The 26,516-nt window shown below is 46.2% G+C and overlaps 1 protein-coding gene across 3 annotated transcripts in view; it reads left to right on the top strand.

The window, feature by feature from the left end:
• The window catches only part of galnt9 (polypeptide N-acetylgalactosaminyltransferase 9), a 211,863-nt gene that overhangs the window by 75,537 nt on the left and 109,810 nt on the right, over nt 1-26,516 (top strand). For all 3 annotated transcript variants that reach the window (XM_068006169.1, XM_068006168.1, XM_068006170.1), the window contains exon 6: nt 20,930-21,047. In XM_068006169.1, the coding sequence (XP_067862270.1) occupies nt 20,930-21,047 (118 nt within the window). The remainder of the gene's footprint in view (nt 1-20,929; nt 21,048-26,516) is intronic.

Raw genomic sequence — 26,516 nt, 5'->3', positions numbered from 1 at the left:
CCATCCTGGAGTCTCGGTTGCGTCGCAGAAACGCCTGTCTATTCCCCTTACAATCGAGTCCCCTATCACTAGAGCTCTGCCACTCTTTTTCCTGCCCTCCTGTGCAGCAGAGCCAGCCACGGTGCCATGAACCTGGCCGCTGTCACCTTCCCCTGGTGAGCCATCTCCCCCAACAGTATCCAAAACGGTTTACCTGTTTTGGAGGGAGATGACCGCAGGGGACCCCTGCACTGCCTTCCTACTCTTCCTCTGTCTGTTGGTCACCCATTCACTATCTCCCTCACCAGAAGCTATTAAATCTCCCTGGCTGGTCCAGTTAAGTTTCTGGTCAATGGTGACCCCCAGGATGTTGATGGTTTTTCACCTCTGGGGCCTAGATTGAAACCAACTCCAACTGATGGGATGAATATCTGGCTGTTGGCTGTAAGGGTGAACTGAGTTTAGGCAGTCTCAAACCGGTCACGAGCGAGCAGAGGCCTACAGTGCAAAACTAGTACTGATTGGTCCATGTGATCTGGGAACTGGACCAGTTCCTGACTGGGGCAGAGAACGCATCATATAGAAGCGAAGTGTCTTTATAGATAACACTTGGTCCGTGTGATCTCCTGGACTGGTTTTGATCATCTGAGGGGGTCGGAGAGGAATTCTCCAGTGTACTTTTTCCCTTATTGGTCCTGGGGTTTTTCTCTTTTTTTTGTTTGCCTCTCCCATGGATGCCGGGAATGGGGGGGTGAGGTGGAGGATGGTACGTTGTGGGGAGTGGTGGCCAGTTAGGATGCTTTGGCCATCATGAGATGTGGGGCAGGCTTGATGGACCAAGCTGGTCTTTTCCTGCCTGTCGTTTTAATACGTTTGTAATTGGCAACTTCACGTAGGCAGACCTATTGACGTTTGGTGTGGGAAATGTCACACCAATGTACTCAGAGATGCTCTTCTAAGATTGGGGCTGAGGCTCATAGTTGGACAGCGCAGAAGCCCTTTACTCTACACATAGTTGACCTGGGAATTTTTGGTATTGATACAAAGAGCTGGATTTCCCTTACGCGCCCCATAAAGGCCAGGACTTACGCCCACTGTCCCAACCCTGCTGTAACTCTGGCTCAAGTTTCGTGGGTCAGGGGTCATTGAGTAATGCAGGGCGGGGTCACCTTTGGGAGAGAAGGGGTCAGCAGATCTAATGCTCAGGGTCTACTGCCCCAGCTGTCTTGAGGGGGGTCCCTGGGGGTGTGCGGTCACAGTGACGGAAGACAGGGAAACGAGGTTGGGGTGGGGTGGGGTGGAGAATGATGGTTGACCTCCTCGCCTGATTTGGGGTGGTAGTGTGCAGTGAAATCCTGGCCTCAGTACCTGAAATAAGCATTGCTTTCCTCAACACTAGCACCCCTCACCTCAATGTGTGGAAAAAATAGATAAATGTTCGGAACATAGGAACAGGAGGAGACCATTCAGTCCTTCGAGCCTGTTCCGCCATTCAATGAGACCATGGCTGATCTGTACCCGAACTCCATTTATCCACCTTGGTTCTGTAACCCTTAATAACCTTGCCTAAAAATCTATCAATCTCAGTTTTGAAATTTTCAATTGACCCCCAGCCTCAACAGCTTTTTGGGGGAGAGAGTTCCAGATTTCCACTCCCCTTTGTGTTAGTCACTAACACTTAACATTTGTCAGTCGTTGACAGCTCTGCTGCTGGATGAAATTACAACTTGACAAGCTGAAGGTTTGGAAATTGTTATGAAAAGAGATCAAAACTACACTGATTATGGGCTGTCCAGTGGAGCTAATGCCAAAAATCAAGTAGCTCCTTTTCTAGGGAGGTATTGCTGCAGTTATATAAGGTATTGGTGAGACCGCACCTGGAATACTGCATACAGTTTTGGTGTCCATACTTAAGAAAAGACATACTTGCTCTCGAGGCAGTACAAAGAAGGTTCACTCGGTTAATCCCGGGGATGAGGGGGCGGACATATGAGGAGAGGTTGAGTAGATTGGGACTCTACTCATTGGAGTTCAGAAGAATGAGAGGTGATCTTATTGAAACATATAAGATTGTGAAGGGGCTTGATCGGGTGGATGCGGTAAGGATGTTCCCAAGGATGGGTGAAACTAGAACTAGGGGGCATAATCTTAGAATAAGGGGCTGCTCTTTCAAAACTGAGATGAGGAGAAACTTCTTCACTCAGAGGGTGGTAGGTCTGTGGAATTTGCTGCCCCAGGAAGCTGTGGAAGCTACATCATTGAATAAATTTAAAACAGAAATAAACAGTTTCCTAGAAGTAAAGGGAATTAGGGGTTACGGGGAGCGGGCAGGAAATTGGACATGAATTTAGATTTGAGGTTAGGATCAGATCAGCCATGATCTTATTGAATGGCGGAGCAGGCTCGAGGGGCCGATTGGCCTACTCCTGCTCCTATTTCTTATGTTCTTATGTTCTTATATACTAGGCTACCGCCACGTGGTCTTCATGGGATGAGCTCCTCGTGGCCAATAGCAACATTATAGAATCATAGAATAAATAGCATAGAAGGAGGCCGTTCAGCCCATCTTGCCTGTGTCGGCTCTTTGAAAGAGCTATCCAATTAGTCCCACTCCCCTGCTCTTTCCCCATAGCCCTGCCAATTTTTTCCTTTTCAAGTATTTATCCAATTCCCTTTTGAAAGTTACTACTGAATCTGCTTCCACCCCTTTCAGGCAGTGTATTCCAGATCATAACAACTCGCTGCGTAAAGGAAATTCTCCTCATCTCCCCTCTGGTTCTTTTGCCAAGTACCTTAAATCTGTGTCCTCTGGTTACCGACCCTCCCGCCAGTCCTTATTTACTCTATCGAATCCCTTCATAACTTTGAACACCTCTATCAAATCTCCCCTTAACCTTTTCTGCTGTAAGGAGAACAACCCCAGCTTCTCCAGTCTCTCCACATGACTGAAATCTCTCATGCCTGGTACCATTCTAGTAAATCTGCTCCGCACCCTCTCCAAGGCCTCGACGTCCTTCCTAAAATGCGGTGCCCAGAATCGGACACAATACTCCAGCTGGGGCCTAAACTTGCCAGATTCATTTACACACGGCTGGCCCTAGTGAGCCTGGCAAGCTTGCGTTGGTGGTACGGCCAGCTGTCTGATACCTAGCACGCCGCCAGAGCAATATAAAGTTTGGCTATACTTGGATTTCCCCTGGGAGCCGGGAGGTAGACTCTCTCGGGGGAGAGAGAAGGCATCGCTTCCATCAGTGCTGAAGTACATCACAAACGGAGTTGATGGATCCAATGTGACGCCCACGTGCTGATGAGGATAAGATAGATGCTGGAAGAGGAAAAAACAGAGATAATTATTTTCTTATCCCATTCCCCTCCTGTAGTTTCCCCGATTCCATGCACCTTTCCCTGACAGAGAGAGTCGTTTAGAGACTCAGTCACAAACCTCCGTCGAGAAAAATAAAACCCATCCTGTAATACGACACATTCAAGCTTAAAAAAAAATAAACCACGTCATGCACCCCACAGTGAGGACAGAGGCTAAGCTGGTCATTGGATGGCCTCTGACTGGCCTTCTACAATCCAGCTCTTACGGTAAGTACATTATGAGCTGTTTGATCACAATAAGAATTTTGTGCCTATAAAGATGGTGAAAATGATCCGATGCAAGGCCAGGATTCTGCTAAGACATCTTAAATGGAGTTTTGAGATGTTGGGATAGGACTAATGAAAGCTCGGTGAAGATAACATCAGTGGTGTTTGGAAGGTGTTGTTGGTGCCATCAGGAGTTTGAAAGGGCAATGAGCGTGTGTCCAGCTGAATTTGAACGGTTGGTCAAGGTGTTGTCAATAGAGTTTGAAAGGTTCGTGGGAATATGTTCGATTGAGTTGTGTTGTGGGTATTTTTCAGAATGCAGGATTCTCCACAGATCTGATCAAAGAGAAAATAATCTGTTGATTTTACTGAGCCACGATGCAGACAGTCCCATTGCCCGGTGCTTCAGGCTGTGATGCAGGCTTTGGTGCCCAGGACGTGAAGCAGAGATAAAAAGATAATTATATTTTGGTAGCAATCATCAGTGACGCCGGTGTCTTGACTCCATGTAAGCCCCTAGTCATTTGTTCGCTATAAATGAGGATGAATACATTTAGAAAATGATCCTCTTACAGCGAGACAGGTAGAATTCATCAGATTAATTCCATAACGTAATCTGTGATGATTCTACTACACATCCGCCTTCAAACCAATCTTCAAGAGGATACAGAGAACAAAATACAGTACCAAGATAGCTGTGTCCTCATTAGTCAGGCACCCCAGCAAAGTACAGTCTACTGAAGTATTCTGTCATCTCGGGAAGGTGGCGATGCATTACTTGCCCCGCATATGTTCTGTTGATTGTCTAATGCGTTTTTATTTTGAAGCATTCTCGCCAGCTGTCAGAATCAGTAAATTACATACATAACAATTAGCTCGAAGTAGCAATGTGAAACTCGCTACCACAAGGAGTAGTTGAGGTGAATAGCATAGATGCATTTAGGGGGAAGCTCGTTAAACACATGAGTGAGAAAGGAATTCAAGGTTGCGCTGATAGGTTGAGATGAAGTAGGGAGGGAGGAGGCTCGTGTGGAGCACGAACATCGGCATGGACCAGTTGGGCCGAATGGCCTGTTTCTGTGCTGTAAATTCTCTGCAATTTGATGTAATGTTCCCCCCAGCCTGGTAAAGTTTGCCATTCAAAGACAAGTTGCAACAAGCTCCACAAAAAATTCGTTTCCTATTTTTGTTAACCATTTGATAGTATTCGGTCACTATAAACCAATGTGGCCAATTACAAACGGATGAACTTGTGGAATCCGATGGCCAAAACACCAGTAAAAATGTGATTTGATTATTCAGTCATTGACCCAGCTCATGACAGCTGACGCACTCTTTTAACTTCTCACTAAGAATAAGTTGAATCAATTTGAAACACGGCATGTAACAATTTTTTTCCCCTTTTCTATGTCGTAAAAAGGTACGTGTAGGGCAGACTTCATGGGTTGTAATGGTTCAGTCAGAGGGCTTCGCGCGATGGGAGTGCAAGTTGGGAGTTTGGGTGTGAAAGGCAGCACACCGTGAGATTTTTTATTGCCATTCCACAGAATAGAGACAAAATAGTGCAAGGCAGACTGACATCAACGCCTGAATTCCTGATGCCTGAGCACTAATTCGTAAATCGATTCCTACATGTCACATGCGCAAGCACTAATCTTCATTTTTAGCCATTTTCTCGCCTGGTCAAATCTTTTGATGCCAGGCAGCGCTCTCCGTGACAAGGACCATCACTGGTCCATCACCAGGAGATCTGTGGGATGACAGGAAGGATGTTCGAACTGCTGATTCCTCCCTCATGCCGAGGGGAGGTGCCCAATATTCATTCAAACGCCTCCCCCCTCCCCTGACAACTCACCACAAATTGAGCGCTTGCCATAGCTGCCAACCCTGGTCCGAACCTGGGTCGATTTACTTTAGAGCAGCGTAGACTTAGAGGTGTCCTGATAGAGGTTTAGAAAATAATGAGCGGGCTGGATGGAAAGTGTCTCGTCAGGAGGTGTGGGACGGGCTTGATGGACCAGCTGGTCTTTTCCTGCCCGTCACTTGCGTATGTTCATATGCCGAGAACGGGGAGATCAAGAACTCCCAGCAATTCAAATTACTGGGGGGAAAATCCCCAGTTGGCAGTGCGCAATTTTCAGATATTGGCTCCCGCAGGCACCAGGGGGTAAATTTTAACTGAGAGCCGGAAAGGGAGCGGGGGGGAAAGTTTTCCGGGTGTGAAACCCGGAAGGTAAGTGGACGGGTCTCGATCTGGGATCACGACCTCAATGAGGCCCATCAATGGCACTTCCGGGTTTCACACACAGCAGCCGGCCTGATCAACAGGCTGTCGGGCAGGAAGGCGGGGATCAGAGGGGGGGATCATAGGCTGGGGAGAAGAATGGGGGGATGGTGGGGGGGGGGTGCTGGGGAGATGATCGGTGGGGGGCCAGGGAGAAAATCGTGGGGGGCAGGGGAGAAGATCGGTGGTGGGGGGGGGGGGGAGCTGAAGAAGAGATCGGGGGTCGGAGGTCGGGCGAAGAGTCGGGGGTAAGTGAGGTCCACATGCGGGTGGGGGAGGCATCATCGGGGTGGGGGGATGTCGGCCGATCACGGGGTTCCTGTCGGCCAGGTGAGCTTGTTGGGCCTGGATGAAGCACTCCTGCTCCTCCGGGCCCACAGGCAGTGCAATAAAGGCCCTCACTCACCTCATGGATCCGACCCTTCCCACCTGCTTTCACCTGACGTGAATGGGAAGCGATGGGAAACCCCCACAGGTAAAGTTAAATTCATTTTAATGTTCCAATACACAAAATATTAAGCACCTCAAGTATCTCAGTGAGGTACATGGCCCTTTAAGTATCGGCCCGCCGGGTTAAAGTGTGGGCGGGACTTCCTGGTGTCCGCTCTCCACACGCAGACAAACCTGCCGGGGTTAAACCCGGAAGCGGGCGTGTTGGAGCCGGGATGTGGTCCCACTCTGAAAACGGAGGATTTTTACTCCCCACCTGCCCCCAACCCACCCGTTATTGGGGGTTAAAATTTACCCCCAGGTGTGGAAGCAGGGGGAATTTTTACCCCATTGTTGCTTCATGGTTTATCCCCAATCTGCTCTCGCCACAGGTTTGTTTGCTTGTGAGATCCGCTTGTGAGGGCTTATCAGCCTGACAGACACCTACAGCCACGTGCAAACTGGAGTTGGCAACCACTGTAAAATCGAAATTGCCTCTTTTAAATGGAGAAGATAGTTTTCTCAGAATAAGCCTACAAAATCTGTGTCTTGTTATGCATTGACCCAAGACAGAAAGAATAATCTCAGCTTATAGTGTGGATGTTTTATTTCTTGCTACTTCTGAAAGCTCGACATTCATGGTGTCCAAAGTTGCACCAACTCCCATCACCCCCCTGGGCTCGCTGACCTACATTGGCTCCCGGTCCAGCAACGTCTCGATTTTAAAATTCTCATCCTTGTTTTCAAATCCCTCCATGGCCTCGCCCCCTCCCTATCTCTGTAACCTCCTCCAGCCCCACAACCCTCCGAGATCTCTGCGCTCCTCCAATTCTTGCCTCTTCCACATTCCCAGTTTTAATTGCCCCACCATTGGCGGCCGTGCCTTCAGCTGCCTAGGCCCTAAGCTCTGGAATTCGCTCCTTAAGCCCCTCTATCTCTCTACCTCTCTCTACTACTTTAAGTCACTCCTTAAAACCAACCCCTTTTGGTCACCTGTCCTAATATCTCCTTATGTGGCTCGGTGTTGAATTCTGTTTGATAATCGCTCCGATGAAGCACCTTGGGACATTTTATTGCTTTAAATGATGCATTAAATTACATTAAGTTACGAAGCAGAGATTGTAGTTAAGGAGGAGGAGTGTGAAATATTGGATGGGATAAACATAGTGAGAGAGGAAGTATTAAGGGGTTTAGCATCTTTGAAAGTAGATAAATCGCCAAGCCCAGATGAAATGTATCCCAGGCTGTTAAGAGAAGCAAGGGAGGAAATAGCGGAGGCTCTGACCATCATTTTCCAATCCTCTCTGGATACAGGCGTGGTGCTGGAGGGACTGCTAACGTTTTATCGTTGTTTAAAAAGGGAGAAAGGGATAGACCAAATAATTACAGGCCAGTCAGCCTAATCTCGGTGGTGGGCAAATTATCGGAAACAATTCTGAGGGACAGTATTAATCGATATTTAGAAAGACACAAATTAAACAAGGACAGTCAGCATGAGTTTGTTAAGGGTAGGTCGTGTCTGACTAACCTGATTGAATTTTTTGAGGAGGTAACAAGGAGGGTCGATGAGAGTGGCTTGTTTGATGTAGTCTACATGGATTTTAGCAAGGCTTTTGACAAGGCCCCACATGGCAGACTGGTCAGGAAAGTAAGAGCCCATGGAATCCCAGGGAAAGTGGCAAGTTGGATCCAAAATTGGCTCAGTGGCAGGAAGCAAAGGGTAATGGTCAATGGGTGTTTTTGTGACTGGAAGGCTGTTTCCAGTGGGGTTCCACAATGCTCAGTACTAGGTCCCTTGCTTTTTGTGCTATATATCAATGATTTAGATTTAAATGTAGGGGGCATGATTAAGAAGTTCTCAGATGATACAAAAATTGGTTGTTTGGTTGATAGTGAGGAGGAAAGCTGTAGACTGCAGGAAGATATCAATGGACTGGTCAGGTGGGCAGAAAAGTGGCAAATGGAATTCAATCTGGAGAAGTGTGAGGTAATGCATTTGGGGAGGGCAAACAAGGCAAGGGAATACACAAGATACTGAGAGGTGTAGAGGAAGTGAGGGACCTTGGAGTGCATGTCCACAGATCCCTGAAGGTAGCTGGACAGGTAGATAAGGTGGTTAAAAAGGCATACGGGATACTTTCCTTTATTAGCCAAGACATAGAATATAAGAGCAGGGAGGTTAGGCAAGAACATATAAAACATTGATTAGGCCACAGATGGAGTACTGCGTACAGTTCTGGTCACCACATTACAGGAAAGATGTGATTGCACTAGAGAGAGTACAGAGGAGATTTACGAGGATGTTGCCAGGGCTGGAGAATTTTAGCTATGAGGAAAGATTGAATAGGCTGAGGTTGTTTTCTTTGAAACAGAGGATGCTGAGGGGAGATTTAATAAAATTATGAGGGGCCTAGATAGAGTGGATAGGAAGGACCTATGTCCACTAGCAGAGAGGTCAATAACCAGGGGGCATAGATTTAAAGTAATTGGTCGAAGGATTAGAGGGGAGCTGAGGAGAATTTTTTTCACCCAGAGGGTGGTGGGGGTCTGGAACTCACTGCCTGAAAGGGTGGTAGAGGCAGAAACCCTCATCACATTTAAAAAGTACTTGGATGTGTATTTGAAGTGCCGTAACCTACAGGGCTACGGACCAAGAGCTGGAAAGTGGGATTGGGCTGGATAGCTCTTTTTCGGCCGGCACAGACACGATGGGCTGAATGGCGGCCTCCTGTGCCCTAAATTTCTATGATTCTAAAGGCGCTATGTAAATGCAAGTTGTTGTTGTTGTTCAGGATTGTCCGACCTCAGCCTGGTGAAATTAGAAAAAGCAAAACACTGCAGATGCTGGAAATCTGAGATAAAAGCAGAAAATGCAGGTCGGGCGGCCTCTGTGGAGAGAGAGAGAAACAGAGCAGGTCGGGCGGCCTCTGTGGAGAGAGAGAGAAACAGAGATAACATTTCAGTTCCATCACCTTTCATCAGAAACTCTTCGACCTGAAACGTTAACCCTTTGTCTCTCAACTTAGATATTGTTTCACGTTTGTTTTGACGAGGATGAACAGTGTGTTTGGGAATTATACAAACTACTTTATTTCACTGATTATACATATAGATCGTGTAACAACACCTCACAGCAAACTCTACTTCTATCTTTTGAATCAAATTTAAATGAATCACATTGTTGTGATACAGCACCCGAGCTAGTTATCTGCCCATATATTTAGATCTGTTTAGTTGCCATGATGACATTTTGTATCTCAGGGGGCACAAAATCAAAAATTGGATTTCAAACCAGATAAATATGAAAAAAAAATCCATTATTGCAAAATAAATTGAATTGGTTCAGCCTATTCATCAAAAAATTCTGCCTATTCTCTCTGACACAGACAGGTACAATTGTAAAAGCTAGCTTTACAGAGGGGGGGCACCAAGAGATTTAAATAGTCAGTTGCTTGTAGTCTCTGCAGGATAATGATCCTGCAAACCCAACTACAACTACTATTGTACTTATAGCATAGAATCATAGAATAGTTACAGCAAAGAAGGAGGTCATTCGGCCCATCGAGCCCATGCCGTCTCTTTGTAAGAGTAATCCAATTAGTCTCATTCCCCTGCTCTTTCCCCATAGCCCTGCAAATTTTTTCCCTTCAGATAGTCAACCAATTCCTTTTTGAAAGCCACGATTGAATCTGCTTCCACCACCCTTTCGGGCAGCACATTCCAGATCATAACTACTCACGGCGTAAAAAAAGTTTTTCCTCATGTCGCCTTTGGTTCTTTTGCCAATCACCTTAAATCTGTGTCCTCTGGTTCTCGACCCTTCCGCCAATGGGAACAGTTTCTCTTTAATCAAATTATCTAAACCGTTCATGATTTTGAACACCTCTATCAAATCTCCTCTCAACCGTCTCTGCTCTAAGGAGAACAACCCCAGCTTCCAGTCTATCCACATTACTAAATCCCTCATCCCTGGAATCATTCTAGTAAAATCTTTTCTGCACCCTCTCTAAGGTCTTCACATCATTCCTAAAGGGCAGTGCCCAGAATTGGACACAATATTCCAGTTGTGGCCGAACCAGTGTTTTATAAAGGTTCAGCATAACTTCCTTGCTTTTGTACTCCATGCCTCTATTTATCAAGCCCAGGGTCCCATATGCTATTTTAACCGCTTTCTCAACCTGTCCTGCCACCTTCAAAGATTTGTGCACATATACCCCCAGGTCTCTCTGTTCCTGCACCCCCTTTAGAATTGTACCATTTAGTTTATATTGCCTCTCCTCATCCCACCAGCCACAATGCATCACTTTGCACTTCTCTATGTTAAATTTTATCTGCCATGTGTTCACCCATTCCACCAGCCTGTCCATGTCCTCTTGAAGTCTATCACTATCCTCCTCACTGTTTACTACACTTCCAAGTTTTGTGTCATATGCAAATTTTGAAATTGTACCCGTACACCCAAGTCCAAGTCATTAATATGTATCAAAAAAAGCAGTGTTCCTAGTACTGACCCCTGGGAAACACCACTGTCTGAGAACATAAGATAAGAACATAAGAAATAGGAGCAGGAGTAGGCCATATGGCCCCTCGAGCCTGCTCTGCCATTCAATCAGATCATGGCTGATCTTCGATCTCCACTCCATTTTCCCGCCCGATCCCCATATCCCTTAATTCCCTTAGAGTCCAAAAATCATTCGATCTCAGCCTTGAATATACTCAACGAATGAGCATCCACAGCCCTCTGGGGTAGAGAATTCCAAAGATTCACAACCCTCTGAGTGAAGAAATTTCTTCTCATCTCAGTCCTAAATGGCCGACCTCTTATCCTGAGACTATGCTCCCAGTTCTGGACTCTCCAGTCAAGGGAAACAACCTCTCAGCATCTACCCTGTCAAGCCCCATCAGAATCTTGTATGCTTCAGTGAGATCACCTCTCATCCTTCTAAACTTCAGAGAGTATAGGTCCATTCTACACAATCTCTCCTCATAGGACAACCCTCTCATCCTAGAAATCAATCTAGTGAACCTTCATTGCACTGCCTCTAAGGTATATCCTTCCTTAGGTAAGGAGACCAAAACTGTACACAGTCCAGGTGTAGTCTCAGCAAAGCTCTGTAAAACTACAGCAAGACTTCCTTACTCTTGCACTGCAACCCCCTTGCAATAAAGGCCAACATACAATTTGCCTTCCTAATTGCTTGCTGTACCTGCATATTAACTTCCTGTGTTTCATGTACGAGGACACCCAAATCGCTCTGAACACCAACATTTAAAAAATATTCTGTTTTTCTATTCTTCCTACCAAAGTGAATAACCTCACATTTCCCCACATTATACTCCATCTGCCACCTTCTTGCCCACTCACTTAATCTGTCTATATCCCTTTGCAGACTCTGTGTCCTCCTCACAGCTTACTTTCCCACCTAGCTTTGTATCATCAGCAAACTTGGATACATTACACTCTGTCCCTTCATCTAAGTCATTAATATAGATTGTAAATAGCTGAGGCCCAAGCACCGATCCTTGCGATACCCCACTAGTTACAGCCTGCCAACCTGAAAATGACCCGTTTATTTCTACTCTCTGTTTTCAGTCCGTTAACCAATCCTCTATCCATGCTAATATATTACCCCAACCCCATGAGCCCTTATCTTGTGTAACAACCTTTTATGTGGCACCTTATCGAATGCCTTTTGAAAATCCAAACATACAATATCCACTGGTTCCTCTTTATCTGCCCTGTTAGTTACACCCTCAAAAAACTCCAGTAGATTTGTCAAACGTGATTTCATAAAATAATGTTGACTCTGTCTAATTATATTATGATTTTCTAAGTGCCCCGTTACTATGTCCTTGATAATGGGTTCCAGCATTTTCCCGACTACTGATGTACACCTTCCTCCAGTCCGAAAAACAGCCGTTCACCACTACTCTCTGTTTCCTGTTACTTAGCCAATTCTGTATCCGTGCTGCCACTGCCCCTTTTATTCCATGGGCTTCAATTTTGTTGACAAGCCTATTATGTGGCACTTTATCAAATGCCTTTTGAAAATCCATATACACAACATCTGCATTGCCTTCATCAACCCTCTCTGTTACCTCATCAAAAAACTCAATCAAGTTAGTAAAACATAATTTGCCTTTAACATATCCATGCTGGCTTTCCTTTGTTAATCCACACTTGTCCAAGTGACGACTAATTTTGTCCCAGATTATCTATAGTTGGCGGGTTTATCCTTACACCCTTTTTTTTGAACAAGGGTGTAACATTTGCAATTCTCCAGTCCTCTGGCACCACCCCCATATCTAAGGATGTTTGGAAGATTATGGCCAGTATCTCTGCAATTTCCTCCCTTACTTCCCTCAGCAACCTAGGGTGCATCCTATCAAGACCAGGTGACTTATCTACTAAGTACAGCCAGCCTTTGTAGTACATCCTCTATCAATTTTTAGCTCTCCTGGTATCTCAACTATGTCCTCTTTTACTGTGACTTTGTCAAATCAGATGCAGAGTACTCATTTAGTACCTCAGCCACGCCCTCTGCTGCCATGAGTAGATCTTTTTGATCCCTAATCATTCCCACCCCTCCACTATTTTTATGCCTTATGCCACATTTATATAGCACCTTTAACGTAGTAAAAACGTCCCAAAACGCTTCACAGGAGCGAATAGAAAACAAAATGTGACACCGAGCCACATAAGGAGATATTAGGACAGGTGGCCAAAACTTTGGACAAAGAGGTAGGATTTAAGGAGCGTCTTAAATGACGAGAGCAAGGTAGAGAGGCGGAGAGGTTTAGGGAGAGAATTCCAGAGCTTCGGGCTGAAGGCATAGCCGCCAATGGTGAAGCAATGAAAATCGGGGATGCGCAAGAGGCAAGAATTGGAGGAGCGCAGAGATCTTGGAGGGTTGTGGGGCTGGAGGAGGTTACAGAGATAGGGAGAGAGGCGAGGCCATGGAGGGATTTGAACACAAGGATGAGAATTTTAAAATCGAGGCGTTCCTGGACCGGGAGCCAATTTAGGTCAACGAGCACAGGGGGTGGTGGGAGAGCGGGACTTGGTGCGAGTTAGGATACGGGCAGCAGAGTTTTGGACAAGCTCAAGTTTATAGAGGGTGCAAGGTGGGAGGCCGGCCAGGATAGCATTGGAATAGGGATTCCAAACTCTCCAGACAGCACTAAAGCCCAGTAGCCGAAGCTGTGATCAATGCTACGTGAATCCTTTAAAGTTACAACCAACGTCTTTGAAGCCAAATCTTAAATCTCATGAGATGGAGTACAATGGTTGGGGATTTTAGGAGTAGGGGGCACAGTCTAAAAATTAGAGCCAGACCTTTCAGGAGCGAGATTAGAAAACATTTCTACACACAAAGGGTTGTAGAAGTTTGGAACTCTCTTCCGCAAATGGCAACTGATACTAGCTCAATTGCTAAATTTAAATCTGAGATAGATAGCTTTTTGGCAACCAAAGGTATTAAGGGATATGGGCCAAAGGCAGGTATATGGAATTAGATCACAGATCAGCCATGATCTTATCAAATGGCGGAGCACGCACGAGGGGCTGAATGGCCTACTCCTGTTCCTATGTTCCTAAATGACCAGACATTCCCATCGTCCAGCAGATATCTTGCTTTAATTGTTCAGCAATTAGAGGAATTGAATCAGTTTATGGTCTGTTAATTTGGATACATTAACATTTCAAGCAGTGCAAAGGTGAAGGGTACATTGCTGAAGTAGATTGTGTGCTGGACTATAGGTGCTAAGAAAGTGTGGAATAAGAAAAGATCTTTCAGTTTTTCACAGCAGCTTCTTGCACAGCTCATGCACAACATAACCAATCATCGACTCTGTCCCACCCATCCAATCTCCTTTCACAGCCTTGTACAGTCTATTCTATCGTTGACTCTACCGCATCAATTTAATCTCCCAAGAGAAACTTCTGTCTAAATATTCCCTAAACCCTCCCCACCTCCAAAATAGTGAGGCAAAACCCCGGAATATTCACCCATTCTTACATTTTAAGCTTCAGTTCACTCCACAGACAATTCTAACCCCTCACCCCCCTCACCCCCCTCGGCCTCATCCTGTCCTCCGGAGTATTTAGTCATCTTGGTGTGAGTCTTGGATCCTTTTGCCTCTTCACATTCCCAGCCCTCGGCTGACAGTTTTCTTTTTACTTTGCTAATGTACTCTTTTACGGTGCATTAACCGCAATCCCCTCGACTATATCTCTCTATCTCTCTCTCTCCCAGCTCGCAATTCATCTTTCTTCATAGATTTGTTTCCTGCGCTGGGCTGCATCCATTTTATGAGTAGTTTTGCTGGCACAGCTTGGACAGGTTGACATTATGTAGTCAATCCATTCATCTCCTGTTATTCGGTGAACTGAGTATGTGCTTGCAGGCAAATTTCACAGGAGGCCACTGTGTTTGCTTTTGTGCTTCTGACGAATATTCTATGCTTGTTGAGGTGAATGATGTCTCCACTGAGGAATGAAACGTTTTTCCTACTTTTCGCACCAGTGTACACATCAAACGTTATCGCGTATAGAGTAAGGCAGCCTCTGTACTAGCCCCAAGCTGCCAAAATAACGTGAGTCTTAATGGCACTCACCGTTATTAATGTGTAAATCGTCTAGCGACTTGTGATGAGGAAGAGATACTCCGTGAGTTGCAAATCGCCACACGTTGCTGGACGATTTGCCTCGCGAAAGCAGCAGCTCACCCTCAACCTCCCCGTCAGTTTCAAGAAATTGCTGGATTTGTCCGTTAATTGCCCATTAAACTCGCCGCAGAAAATTAGGGCTGGCACTTAACGGCGCGAGGAGCCTTTTAACGAGGAGATTTATTCCTTCTCCGTCGTTCCCCTGTTTCTTTCTCAATCGTTAAATCTCATTGGTTATGGAAATAGACTGTTGGTCCCGTCGTTCACTAAGGTCCCAGAGGCCTCGTCACCGTTACCAGCTCGTACTTCCAGCAAGTTACGACCCAAAGATTTTTCGAGCTGAACGGTGAGGATAAAAGTCTAACTAACGGGGCTCGCCACAAGATGCCCCACTCCAGGGCCAATGTGTTTCAGCTCCAGTATCAAAAGAGCACGCCACGCATCACCTGAAGGTCCTGGGGCCAGAAAACCTGATTTCTGCCTGGGGAATGCAGGACAGTGCACCGTGACAGGCTAACTGACTTGGTATAAGCGTAGACCATGATGGGATAGTTAGCATATAATTTGACGAAACAAAGGGATTTTGCGTGCAGAGTGATACGGAGAATTAGAATCGGGGAGTGGGGGGGTGGGTGCTGGGATGAAGTAAGCACAGATGGTGTAGAGTGTAGTACAGGTAATAAGTGTGGGATGATTCAGCAGCCTTGAGGACTGGTGTGGAGAAGTATTCGGGCCCCTCATCTCACCCAGTTTCGCTGCCAAAACCAGTCATATGACACCTGCTGAGTCAGAATGAGTGACAGTTGCAGACAAAGAAACTACAAGTAGGTGTGTTTCATGAAAAGATATAAATATGTGATGAAACCCTCCATCAGGTGAACTCAGCGTTAGGAACAACCTCGACTGGTGAGCTCCTGGCGCCCGATGAGTCTCCTACGGGTGAGTGTATGGACATATAGCTTGCTTGTCTCACTCATGTGTGCTGTCCAATAAAATCTATGTCAAGTTTATCTGACACCTGGGTTACAAACCTTTGTTCACGGAGGGTGGATCACTCCGATGACAAGGAGGGAAGGGGGAAGAATGGTTATCCTGGAATTCCACCCTGTTTATACTGGCCCTTTAAATTCCGGTATGGAAAGCTTTAGGCAGATTGGTTGGCTTTGAGCATTGACAACCTCACCAGCTCACCTATAGCCTCTCACACAATTTCTTACATATGAACATATGAAATTGACGGGCAGGAAAAGACCAACTGGTCCATCAAGCCTGTCCCACACTCATGATAGCTGGAGCATCATGACCAGACTCTTCCTCCCTCCCTCCCTCCCTCCCTCCCCGCTCAGCCATGTAATCTCCTGGGAGAGGCACATATCCATAGAAAATCCCGGGCCAATAAGGGGGAAAAATACTCTGAAAAATTCCTCTCCGACCCCCTCAGACGATCGAAACCAGTCCAGGAGATCACACGGACCGAGTGTTATCTATAAAGACGCTTCCCTTCTATACGATGTGATCTGTGCCCCAGTCAGGAACTGGTCCAGCTCCCTCTCGAAGGCAGAGAGTCGGCACCGACCTCACCAGCCGGAAACGCATTCCAGAGACTCACTGCTCTCTGGGGAAAGAGGAACCCCCCAACGTCCAGTCTATTCCTCGCCAATCTGTCAAACTGGAAAAATCTCTCAATAGGGACGCAATCCAGCCCTTTCATTATTTTATAGACCTCTATCAGGCCATCACTGCTCTAAAGTAAGTAGACCCAGTCCTTAAGCCTATCTGAGCAACTAAGGTTCTTTAAGCTAGGAATCATTCTCGCCGTTCTCCTCTGAACTTTCCTCATTCTTTTAATTAGAGGTTTAAATAACAGTCATTCCCCAGTGTTCAATTGCTTTAAGTCAATCTATTTGGCATAATCTGAAGCTTGTCCTGTCTGACCTTTTGTCCTCCGTAGCTGTCAGCTGCGACTGACCTACACTGGGGAGTAGATCGAATGGATGGAAATTCTTGGAAACAAAAGATTCTGACTTACAGCAGCAGGCAGCTTTTGCAATTTGCTCCGAGGAGGGCTTGAAGGGTCGATTTTCTGCTCCGATGTGCCAGTGTGCCCCACGTGTGAGAGGAGGTGGCAGGAAAGCAGCTGTCGAAAGTACGCTCGGTATTTTCTGACACGACAACTCTGGGGCTCGAGTTGCTGGAGGGCACGAGCCTCACTAAAGGGCTGAACTGTAGGCAAATTAAGGAGGGACTTCCCTCCCTCCCCAGCAATTTCTGAGGTTGTACCATTAACGCGAGATCATCGCTGTGCTCCTGTATGGATGGGTGCATTCCTGACCTTCAGAACTTAGGTTCTTAAAGGAGTTTGTCCCCTGCCTTTGCAAGTGACAGTGAAGTTACACATCTTCTACCTTTTTATTTGTTTGAATTTGCTGTCTTTTTAAGTGATGTTCATTTTTTCTCACCCATTTTGCAGTTTACTGCTGATTTTTCCTGTCCTTTTTCACCACCCGCCATTCAAGGGAGTTGCCCTCTGAATGGAAACAAAATCCAGCTGGGCACTCCTTTCGGTTTGTATCGCCCCCTCCCTGTCTCTGTAACCTCCTCCAGCCCTACAACCCTCCGAGATCTCTGCGCTCCTCCAACTCTGGCTTCTTGCGCATCCCCGATTTTAATCGCTCCACCATTGGCGGCCGTGCCTTCAGCTGCCTGGGCCCAAAACTCTGGAATTCCCTCCCTAAACCTCTCCACCTCTCTCTCCTCCTTTAAGACGCTCCTTAAAACCTACCTCTTTGACCAAGCTTTTGGTCACCTGTCCTAATATCTCCTTATGTGGCTCGGTGTCAAATTTTATTTGATAATTGCTGCTGCAAAGCACCTTGGGATGTTTTACTACATTAAAGGCGCTATATAAATGCAAGTTGTTTTTGTGATCTAAAGTATATTGCTGCCACCCTCACCAATCATAGACGCCACTTGTTCTCCTAATCACCTCAGCTAGTAGCAATGGGATTGATATAAGTGGGTCACACTTGTGCCATTTGCCTGACTGTGGATCCATCTACATGGGCGTTTTTCCCAGAAAAAGTCACAAAGTTGTGTACATGCACAACCAAATATGTAATGCAAGGGTGAACTGTGAGTGTTTCTTTATGGAATCCATTTGGTTAAAGCACAGAAAAATTAATTTCATTCTGCAGTTGTCTGAATGAAAAGAACGAACTTGCATTTATATAGCACCTTTCACAAACTCAGGACGTCCCAAAGCAAAATCTCCCCAAGAAAATGAGGAGCATTGATAGAGAGGTCACTGCTTAAATAGAGGAGCTTTGAAAAATTTACTAATTTTTATTTAAAAAAAGCATGTAAAAGTTAGTCTGCTTAACAATTTGTCTGTTAGGAGCAGCTCTGTCAGTGAGATTCACTGTTTGAATTGTTGTTTACGAACACTGATGAGTGTAGCATTTAGTGGTTTTGAAAAGCACTGCTCGTAAAAGATTAGAAAGATTTGCATTTATATAGCGCCTTTCACAACCTCAGGGTGTCCCACAACGCTTTACAGCCAATTAATTACTTTTGAAGTGTAGTCACTGTTGTAATGTAGAAAACGCAGCAGCCAATTTGTGCACAGCAAGATCCCAGAAACAGCAATGAGATAGTGACCAGATAAGCTGCTTTTTAATGATGTTGGTTGAGGGATAAATATTGACTAGACCTCCCCTGCTCTTCTTCAAATAGTGGCCATGGGATCTTTTACGTCCACCTGAGAGCGCAGACAGGGCCTCGGTTTAATGTCTCATTTGAAAGACGGCACCTCTGATAGTGCAGCACTCCCTCTGTACTGCACTGAGGTGTCAGCCTAGATTCTCTGGAGTGGGACATGAACCTACAACCTTCTGACTCAGAGGCGGGAGTGCTACCCACTGAGCCGAGGCTGCACTCAGTCGACATGGCCCACTAACTCACTGTTTCCGACATGAATTATCACATCCCAAACATTTCATGTTTTTTTAATGTATTCCTTTCCTCTAGAATTGCAGCAGGATGCTTAATAACAGAAACCTTCCTTTATATACTTTCCTCTGAAGATTTCACCATCTGTGTTCAATTTGTTACTGCTATGATGACTATATTATTAGCCTGAGAAGCAGAATTTCTTGTTTCACGATCATTAGTGTGGAAGACAGAGAGAGAAAGGGAGAGAGAGAGAGATTTTTTTGATAGAGTCAGGCAGACCGAGTAAGTAATTGCTGGAATTGCCACACCTTCGAAGGAATCAACAGCTGCAACAACACGGCACTTTTAATGTAGTAAAACATCTCAAGGCGCTTCACAGAAACGTAACCAGACAAAAATTTGACACCGAGTCACATAAGGAGATATTGGGACAGGTGACCAAAAGCTTGGTCAAAGAGGTAGGTTTTAAGGAGGAGAGAGAGGTAGAGAGGTGGAGAGGTTTAGGGAGGGAATTCCAGAGCTCAGCGCCTAGGCAACAGAAGCAGATTATTCGCGACTACACTTCAAAAGTACTTCATTGGCTGTCGGACATTGGGACGTCCTGAGGTTGTGAAAGTTGTGCTACATAAATGCAAGTTCTTTCTTTTCATTCTTTATGTTATGAGCTGAAATGTTTGACATGGGTTTAATTACACAAGCAAGCTATTCCAATCTTCCTCATGAATGAAGATAACAAGACATCGCAGGCTTCAACACTTGCTCTTCTATTGAAAACGCATGCTATTTCCTTTCCATTTGAATTTAGAAGTTTAGAAAAACGAGACGGGGTAACTATTGGGACTATATCAGGAGTTTGGCAGGAATTCACTGAAGTGAGATTTTCATAGATGTGATTTCAAGACTGAACACCAATTGTTGAGGCTTTTGATTTAATTCATGAGGGAGATCAGAATAGCTCCTTGCGAAATAAAAACTGTAGAAAGATTTTCCGTTCTGCTTAACATTCTGTACTTGAAATGTTAAACTTAATCGTTCCTCTTTCTACAGATGTCGATGGACCTGATGGGTATTTCCCACATTTTCTGTGTTTATATAAAACTTAATGGGCCAAATTTCGCTGTGAGCGGCAAACCAACAGCGTCTGCCATTCGTCAGACTTGCGCTTGTCCGTAGACGCCCAATGAGCTTTTGCACAAGTTCCTGTAAATTAAAGGTCCAAACAGCACGTCACCCTCTACAGGGCATCTGGGACCTGTGTGAACAGGGCAAGCAGCTGTGTATCTCCTTAACCAATTAGGTTGAAGCATCGTCAATGAGCAGCACAGAGTCAGAACCAAGAAGTGTACGTTAGAGTAGTGAGTTCAGTATCAAATCAGGTACAGAAAGCAAAATAAAGAGAGGGAAAGAAAGATTGGATAAAGAGACAGAAAAAAAAGTAAGGAAAAAAATGTATTTTAATTTCCTTTTTAAATGTCCAGTAATAATTAAAAGCTGAAGGAATGAGACTCCACACTTGCCAAAATTGACAAATTGGCAATTTTCAGGGCCAGAGAGGTTGTCTGGCAGTAATTAAGACTTACTACACCGTTAAAAGGGTACTTAGACTGGAATGGACAAGCCCGAGCTTTTTCTGCCGAGTTTGGTCCGTAGCTACGATGTCAGTGCAGGAACTTCACGCCGTCGGGGAGCCAGACGGCAAGTTGCCGTATTCGTGCAGCTTACGGAGGAGCGGTGCATCTCGGCCAGCAACTTCCCCGATTGCCACGTTTAAGTGCGCAGGTGCGGTCGCCGGAAGTTACTGTTCGATCTGCAGGTCGATAACGGTGAGCACTGTTAGCCTCACCGTTACTGCTACAGCAAAATCCAGTCCAGTATTTTCCAAAACTTTATGGCGATGCACACCAGCTCAAACAGCCTTTACTTTGGGGATCTGGGTGCACCAGCTGGATCTCAAACCATCCAATGGTGTCTCCTCGTGATTCTTAACAGTTGCCTCTTTTTTTTCTTCCCTCTTTCTGTGCACGGCAGGACGCCTGCTATGATTGGCTGTTCCTTCGTGGTTCATCGTGAATACTTTGGTGAAATAGGCCTCCTTGATCCAGGGATGGAGATTTATGGTGGAGAAAATATTGAACTAGGCATGAGGGTGAGTAAGACAGATGTGTATTACCTGTGCTCAGAGATGGCCAATTGAACTATAGATTTCATATTTGTCTCCTTTATGTAATCGGCACACTACAATTGCTTCAGCCAATCGAATTTAAGCAACAAAAAAGACACATTACTCATTTAAGATAGAGGAATCGATAACTGCATCTAATAGACTGATTGTTATTTACTCCTAGACTCATTAAAGTATTACAGCAAGTTACATTGCTCTTGGTTGGGGCATTTGTGGGGCCAAAGGAATTCCTTCGAGGGAGATTATATTTCTGTATAATATTTCTCATTCTCGTCATGTTCTATTACTTTTTCAAACTTGGTTTTGTAGCTGTTCGAAAGGACACATTTGAAATTCATTGAGTTTTATTTCGTGGGAAAAACGTTTCTTTTAAATTAATTCTCGGGGATGTGGGCGTCGCTGGCAAGGCCGGCATTTATTGCCCATCCCTAGTTGCCCCTTGAGAAGGTGGTGGTGAGCCTCCTTTGTAGCATTTTGATACAACTGAGTGGCTAACTAGGCCACTTTAGAGGGCAATTAAGAGTCAATCATGTTGGTGTGGGACTGGAGTCACAAATAGGCCCAGACCGGGTAAGGACGGCAGGTTTCCTTCTCTAAAGGTAATTGTAAACAATTTTACAACACCAAGTTATAGTCCAGCAATTTTATTTTAAATTCACAAGCTTTCGGAGATTTTCTCCTTCCTCAGGCAAATGTTTCAAGATCTCCTTGAAGCCTACGCATTTATACATATTGAACAATAATACATGGTGTTTACAGACTGCCCCTGCAACTGCCCGTTGCCAAGGCAATCACCGTGTTCAGACAGAGAGGTGTTACCTGCAGAACCTCCGAATACACATTCAACAAAAAAACAAACAGGGAAAAAAAACAGAGAAAAAAAAACACAGAGAGAGGCTTCTCTAAAGGGACATTAATGAACCAGTTGGGTTTTTACGACAATCCGACAGCTTCACGGTCACTTTTACTGAGACCAGATTTTTATTTCCAGATTTTTTTAAACTGAATTTAAATTCTCAAACGGCCGGAGGTCAGATTTGAACTCATGCTCTCTGGATTATTAGTCCAGTAACATAAACACCACACTACCGCTCCCAGTTTCCGTTCGTTTAGGTCCATGATCCTGCTGAACGTATAGTTTAACACCGCACATGAATCCTACTGTGTCCTTCGCTGTTTAGAAGCTGCGAGCTGCACTGACGGTCTTTCATTTAGCAAGGGTTGAATAGTTAATGAGCTCATTATCAGGACACACGACAGATGAGGGGGCAGAGGTCAGCCTTGTTTGAGGAAACAGAAATGTCTCGGCTTGTTTACTCTATAAACTACATCATGGTCTGTGGTGAGTCGAGTTGGAAGGATTTCGTGTCTTGATAATACTTCCTTCGAACCTTGAAAATCATTCCAAATAACGGCCCCAGGACTCTCCGAGCTGATGCCAGGATCGTGCCCACTGGTGACCTCCAGGACTAAACCCCCACCCCCGCCGGTAATGCAGGGTCAGCAGGAGAGAGCCTAATGGGCATTGGTGTTGACCGGGACCTGTGCTACTGTGGGTATATCTCCATTGTCCGCCTGCCCCATGCAGCTGGAAAATCAGGTGCCAACCTGCCATTGGTAGGGAGAGGCAGTTGCCCAGTTTCCCCCTCTCACCCCCGAGAGCCCATCCCCCCCCCCCACTCAGCCCCCTATGCAATTGGGCCGATCCCCCTTTTAAAAAACAGACCTTTTCTTTAGGGGTCCATGTTTCTCCTCCCCCCACCAAACAACGACTTGTGCTCGTCTGGAGGGCTTTGTGCCTCTGTCACTCAGTGCGCTGGCCTTCTGTACCCACAGAGCCCAGGACAGAAGCAGTCCCAATTATTAATTGTATCGTATGATTTATATCGATGAATGTTAATTGTATTCAGGTGATGGGTTTCAATTGGAGTCTCTCATGTATCCATTTATATCAGAGCTTATTTGTGGTGTGGGTGTAATGTGGAGCTCTGAGAATAAAGGCTTGGAAGCAACTGAAGACCAGGCTCTAGTATTCTGCCCTTCACCACTGGGCTATCCAACATAACACCACTCGGGGGGGTGTCCTGGGCCCCTTGATCATCACCGGCCTTAGAAAGGGCAGGCGGAGCTCCAAAAATCGGGTCCCTTCCGTTTTCAAGTAGCTTCTGGAGTAGCAGCGATGCTCCTCCTGACCCCACATTAAAAGAACACGGGCCGATACACACCAACCCCTCCCACCGATCTGCCCCCCCCCCCCCGGCCACCATTAACCCACCGGCCACCGATTTCCCCCCCGGCCACCATGACCCCCTGCACCCCCCCCCATCCAATCTCCATCCCCCCCCCCCCACCAATAAAATCCCCCAGCCACCACTAACCCCCCTCCCTCCAGCCACACTAACCCCCCCCACGTCCAGCCACACTACCCCCCACCTCCCGCCACACCACCCCCCACCCAGCCACCGATTTCCCCCCCCCCAACATACTTTCCACCGATTTCCCCCCCAGGCCACCACTACCCCTAGTGCCCCTCCTCTCTCCCCCCCCCCCCCGCCCCCCCACTGCTCGCTGGCTCCATGGAAACAAGGCCCGAGGTCCAATATCGGGGGCACCGCGGGCCTCACCATTCAGGCGCAGCGATGCGCCCTGTGACCCCGGCGCGCCCTGTGACCCCGGCACGCCCTGTGACCCCGGCACGCCCTGTGACTGACCTTCCAGGCGATAGTGTTGTTCAGCATTCAGTGAAACACTGATCAGGATCGCCTATGGCCTTGTGGGGCAGCCAGAAGTTGTCAATTAGCAAGACATTAGAGACAAAGCAGCATCTGATCGGGAGATTCTTGCCAGTTGCACTCAAGAAACTCCTTAATCAAATAGAGGGCAGTTCTGTGTAATAGAAACTGGATTCTCGCTGCCAACTTCTTTTCAGAAAGCTCCGGGGAAACCCAAAAAAAGGGGCCACCTCCTTCGATTCAAGTTGTCTATCAATCGAGCAGCGCCATGTCACCAGAAGGTCTGTTTGTGGGAGGAAGCTGGCACGCCCAGCAGCGAGCGTACTTGTGCAGAGGAGATGATGTGAGCTGGCTGAGGCAAACGGGAGCCAGCAACCTCAGCGAGTAGGGTCTCGGGCCAAGCTGAGAACATAATCGGTGACCGGAGACAACCGAACAAAGCCCCCCCCGCCTAAATTCCACAGTCCGCTGTTACCCTCCATTGGCCGACCCCGTCTCGAGAATGTGGGGCCAGTGGGCATCTTGGGCGCCTGTCAGCCCCAGACCACTGGAGACTCGGGTTCCTGAGACACCCCTCTCCAACCTCCCTTCCTCCAGAGAAATTAGTTCTACACCCACTTCGGCCCTCTTATAAAGAAGGCTGATAATAAAAATATAACAAAAAAAAAATCACATGGTACATGTAAGCACATTTGCACATACAGACACGTGCACACATACATACAGACACATGCACACATATACAGTCATGTGTACTCATATACAGACACGTGTACTCATATACAGACACGTGCACTCATACAGACACGCGCATACAGACACATACAAGCACATGTGCATGCATATGTATATACAGACACATGCACATACACACACATACAGACACACACAGACATACAAGCACACATGAATGCATATACAGGCACACGCAAACACATACATATAATGTGCACATATACAGACACACGCACATACACATACATGCAAGAGCACATATATAGACACATACATATCCTCATACCCACATGCAGACATACACACATACATGCATTTAGATACATGCACAGACACATACAGACATACACATACATAATCGTGTACACACACACACACAATCGGGCCTTTTTGGAGGGATGTGAGTTATTCCTTGCTGAAGTTCCTGATGAACAATGCACCTTTTAAAGAAGCCCTCTACTCCTCAAAGGTGAATAAAAAGCTGCGTAGCTGCAAAAATAGTCTATTTGACTGACAGGACAGTAATGGATTGACAGAAAGTGCTCTGGATCTTTCAGCCCCACTGCTCGCTCAGATTATTAAGCTGCATTAGCCCCCATTCGAGTTGCAGGTCACACAGTAAATTCATTCAGTCATTCTCAGCTGTCAGACTTTTGGCCTTGAGGTTTAAACAAGATCAGCATTTTTTTTTTTTTTTGCGAGTCGCACACAGCCTCCCGTGACACCGCTCGACTCGCCCAAAGGTAGTGGGACTGGCACAAGGAGGGGAAAGAAGTAACAGCCGAATGTGATTTCTGCTGGGGAGGTCAGTCCGAGTTCCGACTGTGCAAGGTCACACAGAACGGTGACGAGACAGTCAGAATCCCACTCGCTGCTTGTAGAAGCAGGTGATGCAGCAATCTGAGGGTTCGAGAGAACTGCTGGGTAAATCTGGAGGGACTGAGCCGCTGAATGATTGCATTTAAATTGTTGGGAATACGCCAAAACTATTCTCCTGGTTCAGCTTCATTAAAATACAAGCGGTGCATTCATAATCTACTCCCATTAAGTGTCTGCGTAGTTGAAAAATCTGTCGTACTTTGAAGCTCAATGGCTCTTTCTCTTTGTTGAGTGATCTTGTGCGTGTATTAATATGGGCTTTGGTCATTGAAGCGTATTACAATGCTGTCCATTCCCCCATTTGTTGTGTCTCGAAGGTATTCGATACCAGCTTGGTTTCTAAGGGGTGATTTAGCAAGGTCCTGATTAGTAAGTGGAGCCTCACTGGACAGGTCGGTAGGTTGGAGACTGGGCTATCAGACATGCAGGGTCAATTCTGCGGGATACTCACTGTAGCACTAGAAGTCCAGGGGGTCTGTATATAAATGGGGGGGGGGCGGGGCGTTAGCCGTGGCTCACTGGGTAGCACTGTCTCGCCTCTGAGTCAGATGAGTGTGGGTTCAGGTCCCACTCCAGAGACTTGGGCACCTCATCCAGTGACACTCCCAGTGCAGTACTGAAGGAGTGCTGCACTGTCGGTAGGGGCTGCCTTTCTGATGAGACGTTAAACTGAGGCCCTGTTTGCCCTCTCAGGTGGACGTAAACGATCCCATGGCATAATTTTGAAAAAGAGCAGGGGAGTTCTCCCCGGTGTCCTGACCGATATTTATCCCTCAACCAACATCACTAAAAACAGATTATCTGGTCATTTTCTCATTGCTGTTTGTGGGATCTTGCTATGCACAAATTGGCTGTCGCATTTCCTATGTTACAACAGTGACTACACTTCAAAAAGTGTAGTCTTAATCCAATCTTTATTTTCCTCAGATTTTCTCTTTCTGTACTTGATTTGACTCTAACTCACCCGATTGCCTTCTCTGTCGTCCCTCTGTTTCTTTCTCAATCCTAAATCCCAATGGTTATGGAGATAGTCTGTTGGTCCCGTCTTTCACCACGGTCTCAGATGCCCCGTTGGCCTCCGGTTCTG

This window comes from Heptranchias perlo, chromosome 25 (assembly GCF_035084215.1).
Source record: "Heptranchias perlo isolate sHepPer1 chromosome 25, sHepPer1.hap1, whole genome shotgun sequence".
Classification (NCBI taxonomy): Eukaryota; Metazoa; Chordata; class Chondrichthyes; order Hexanchiformes; family Hexanchidae; genus Heptranchias; species Heptranchias perlo.
The sequence above is the reverse complement of the archived record's forward strand: the minus strand, read 5'-3'. Positions and strand labels throughout refer to the sequence as shown.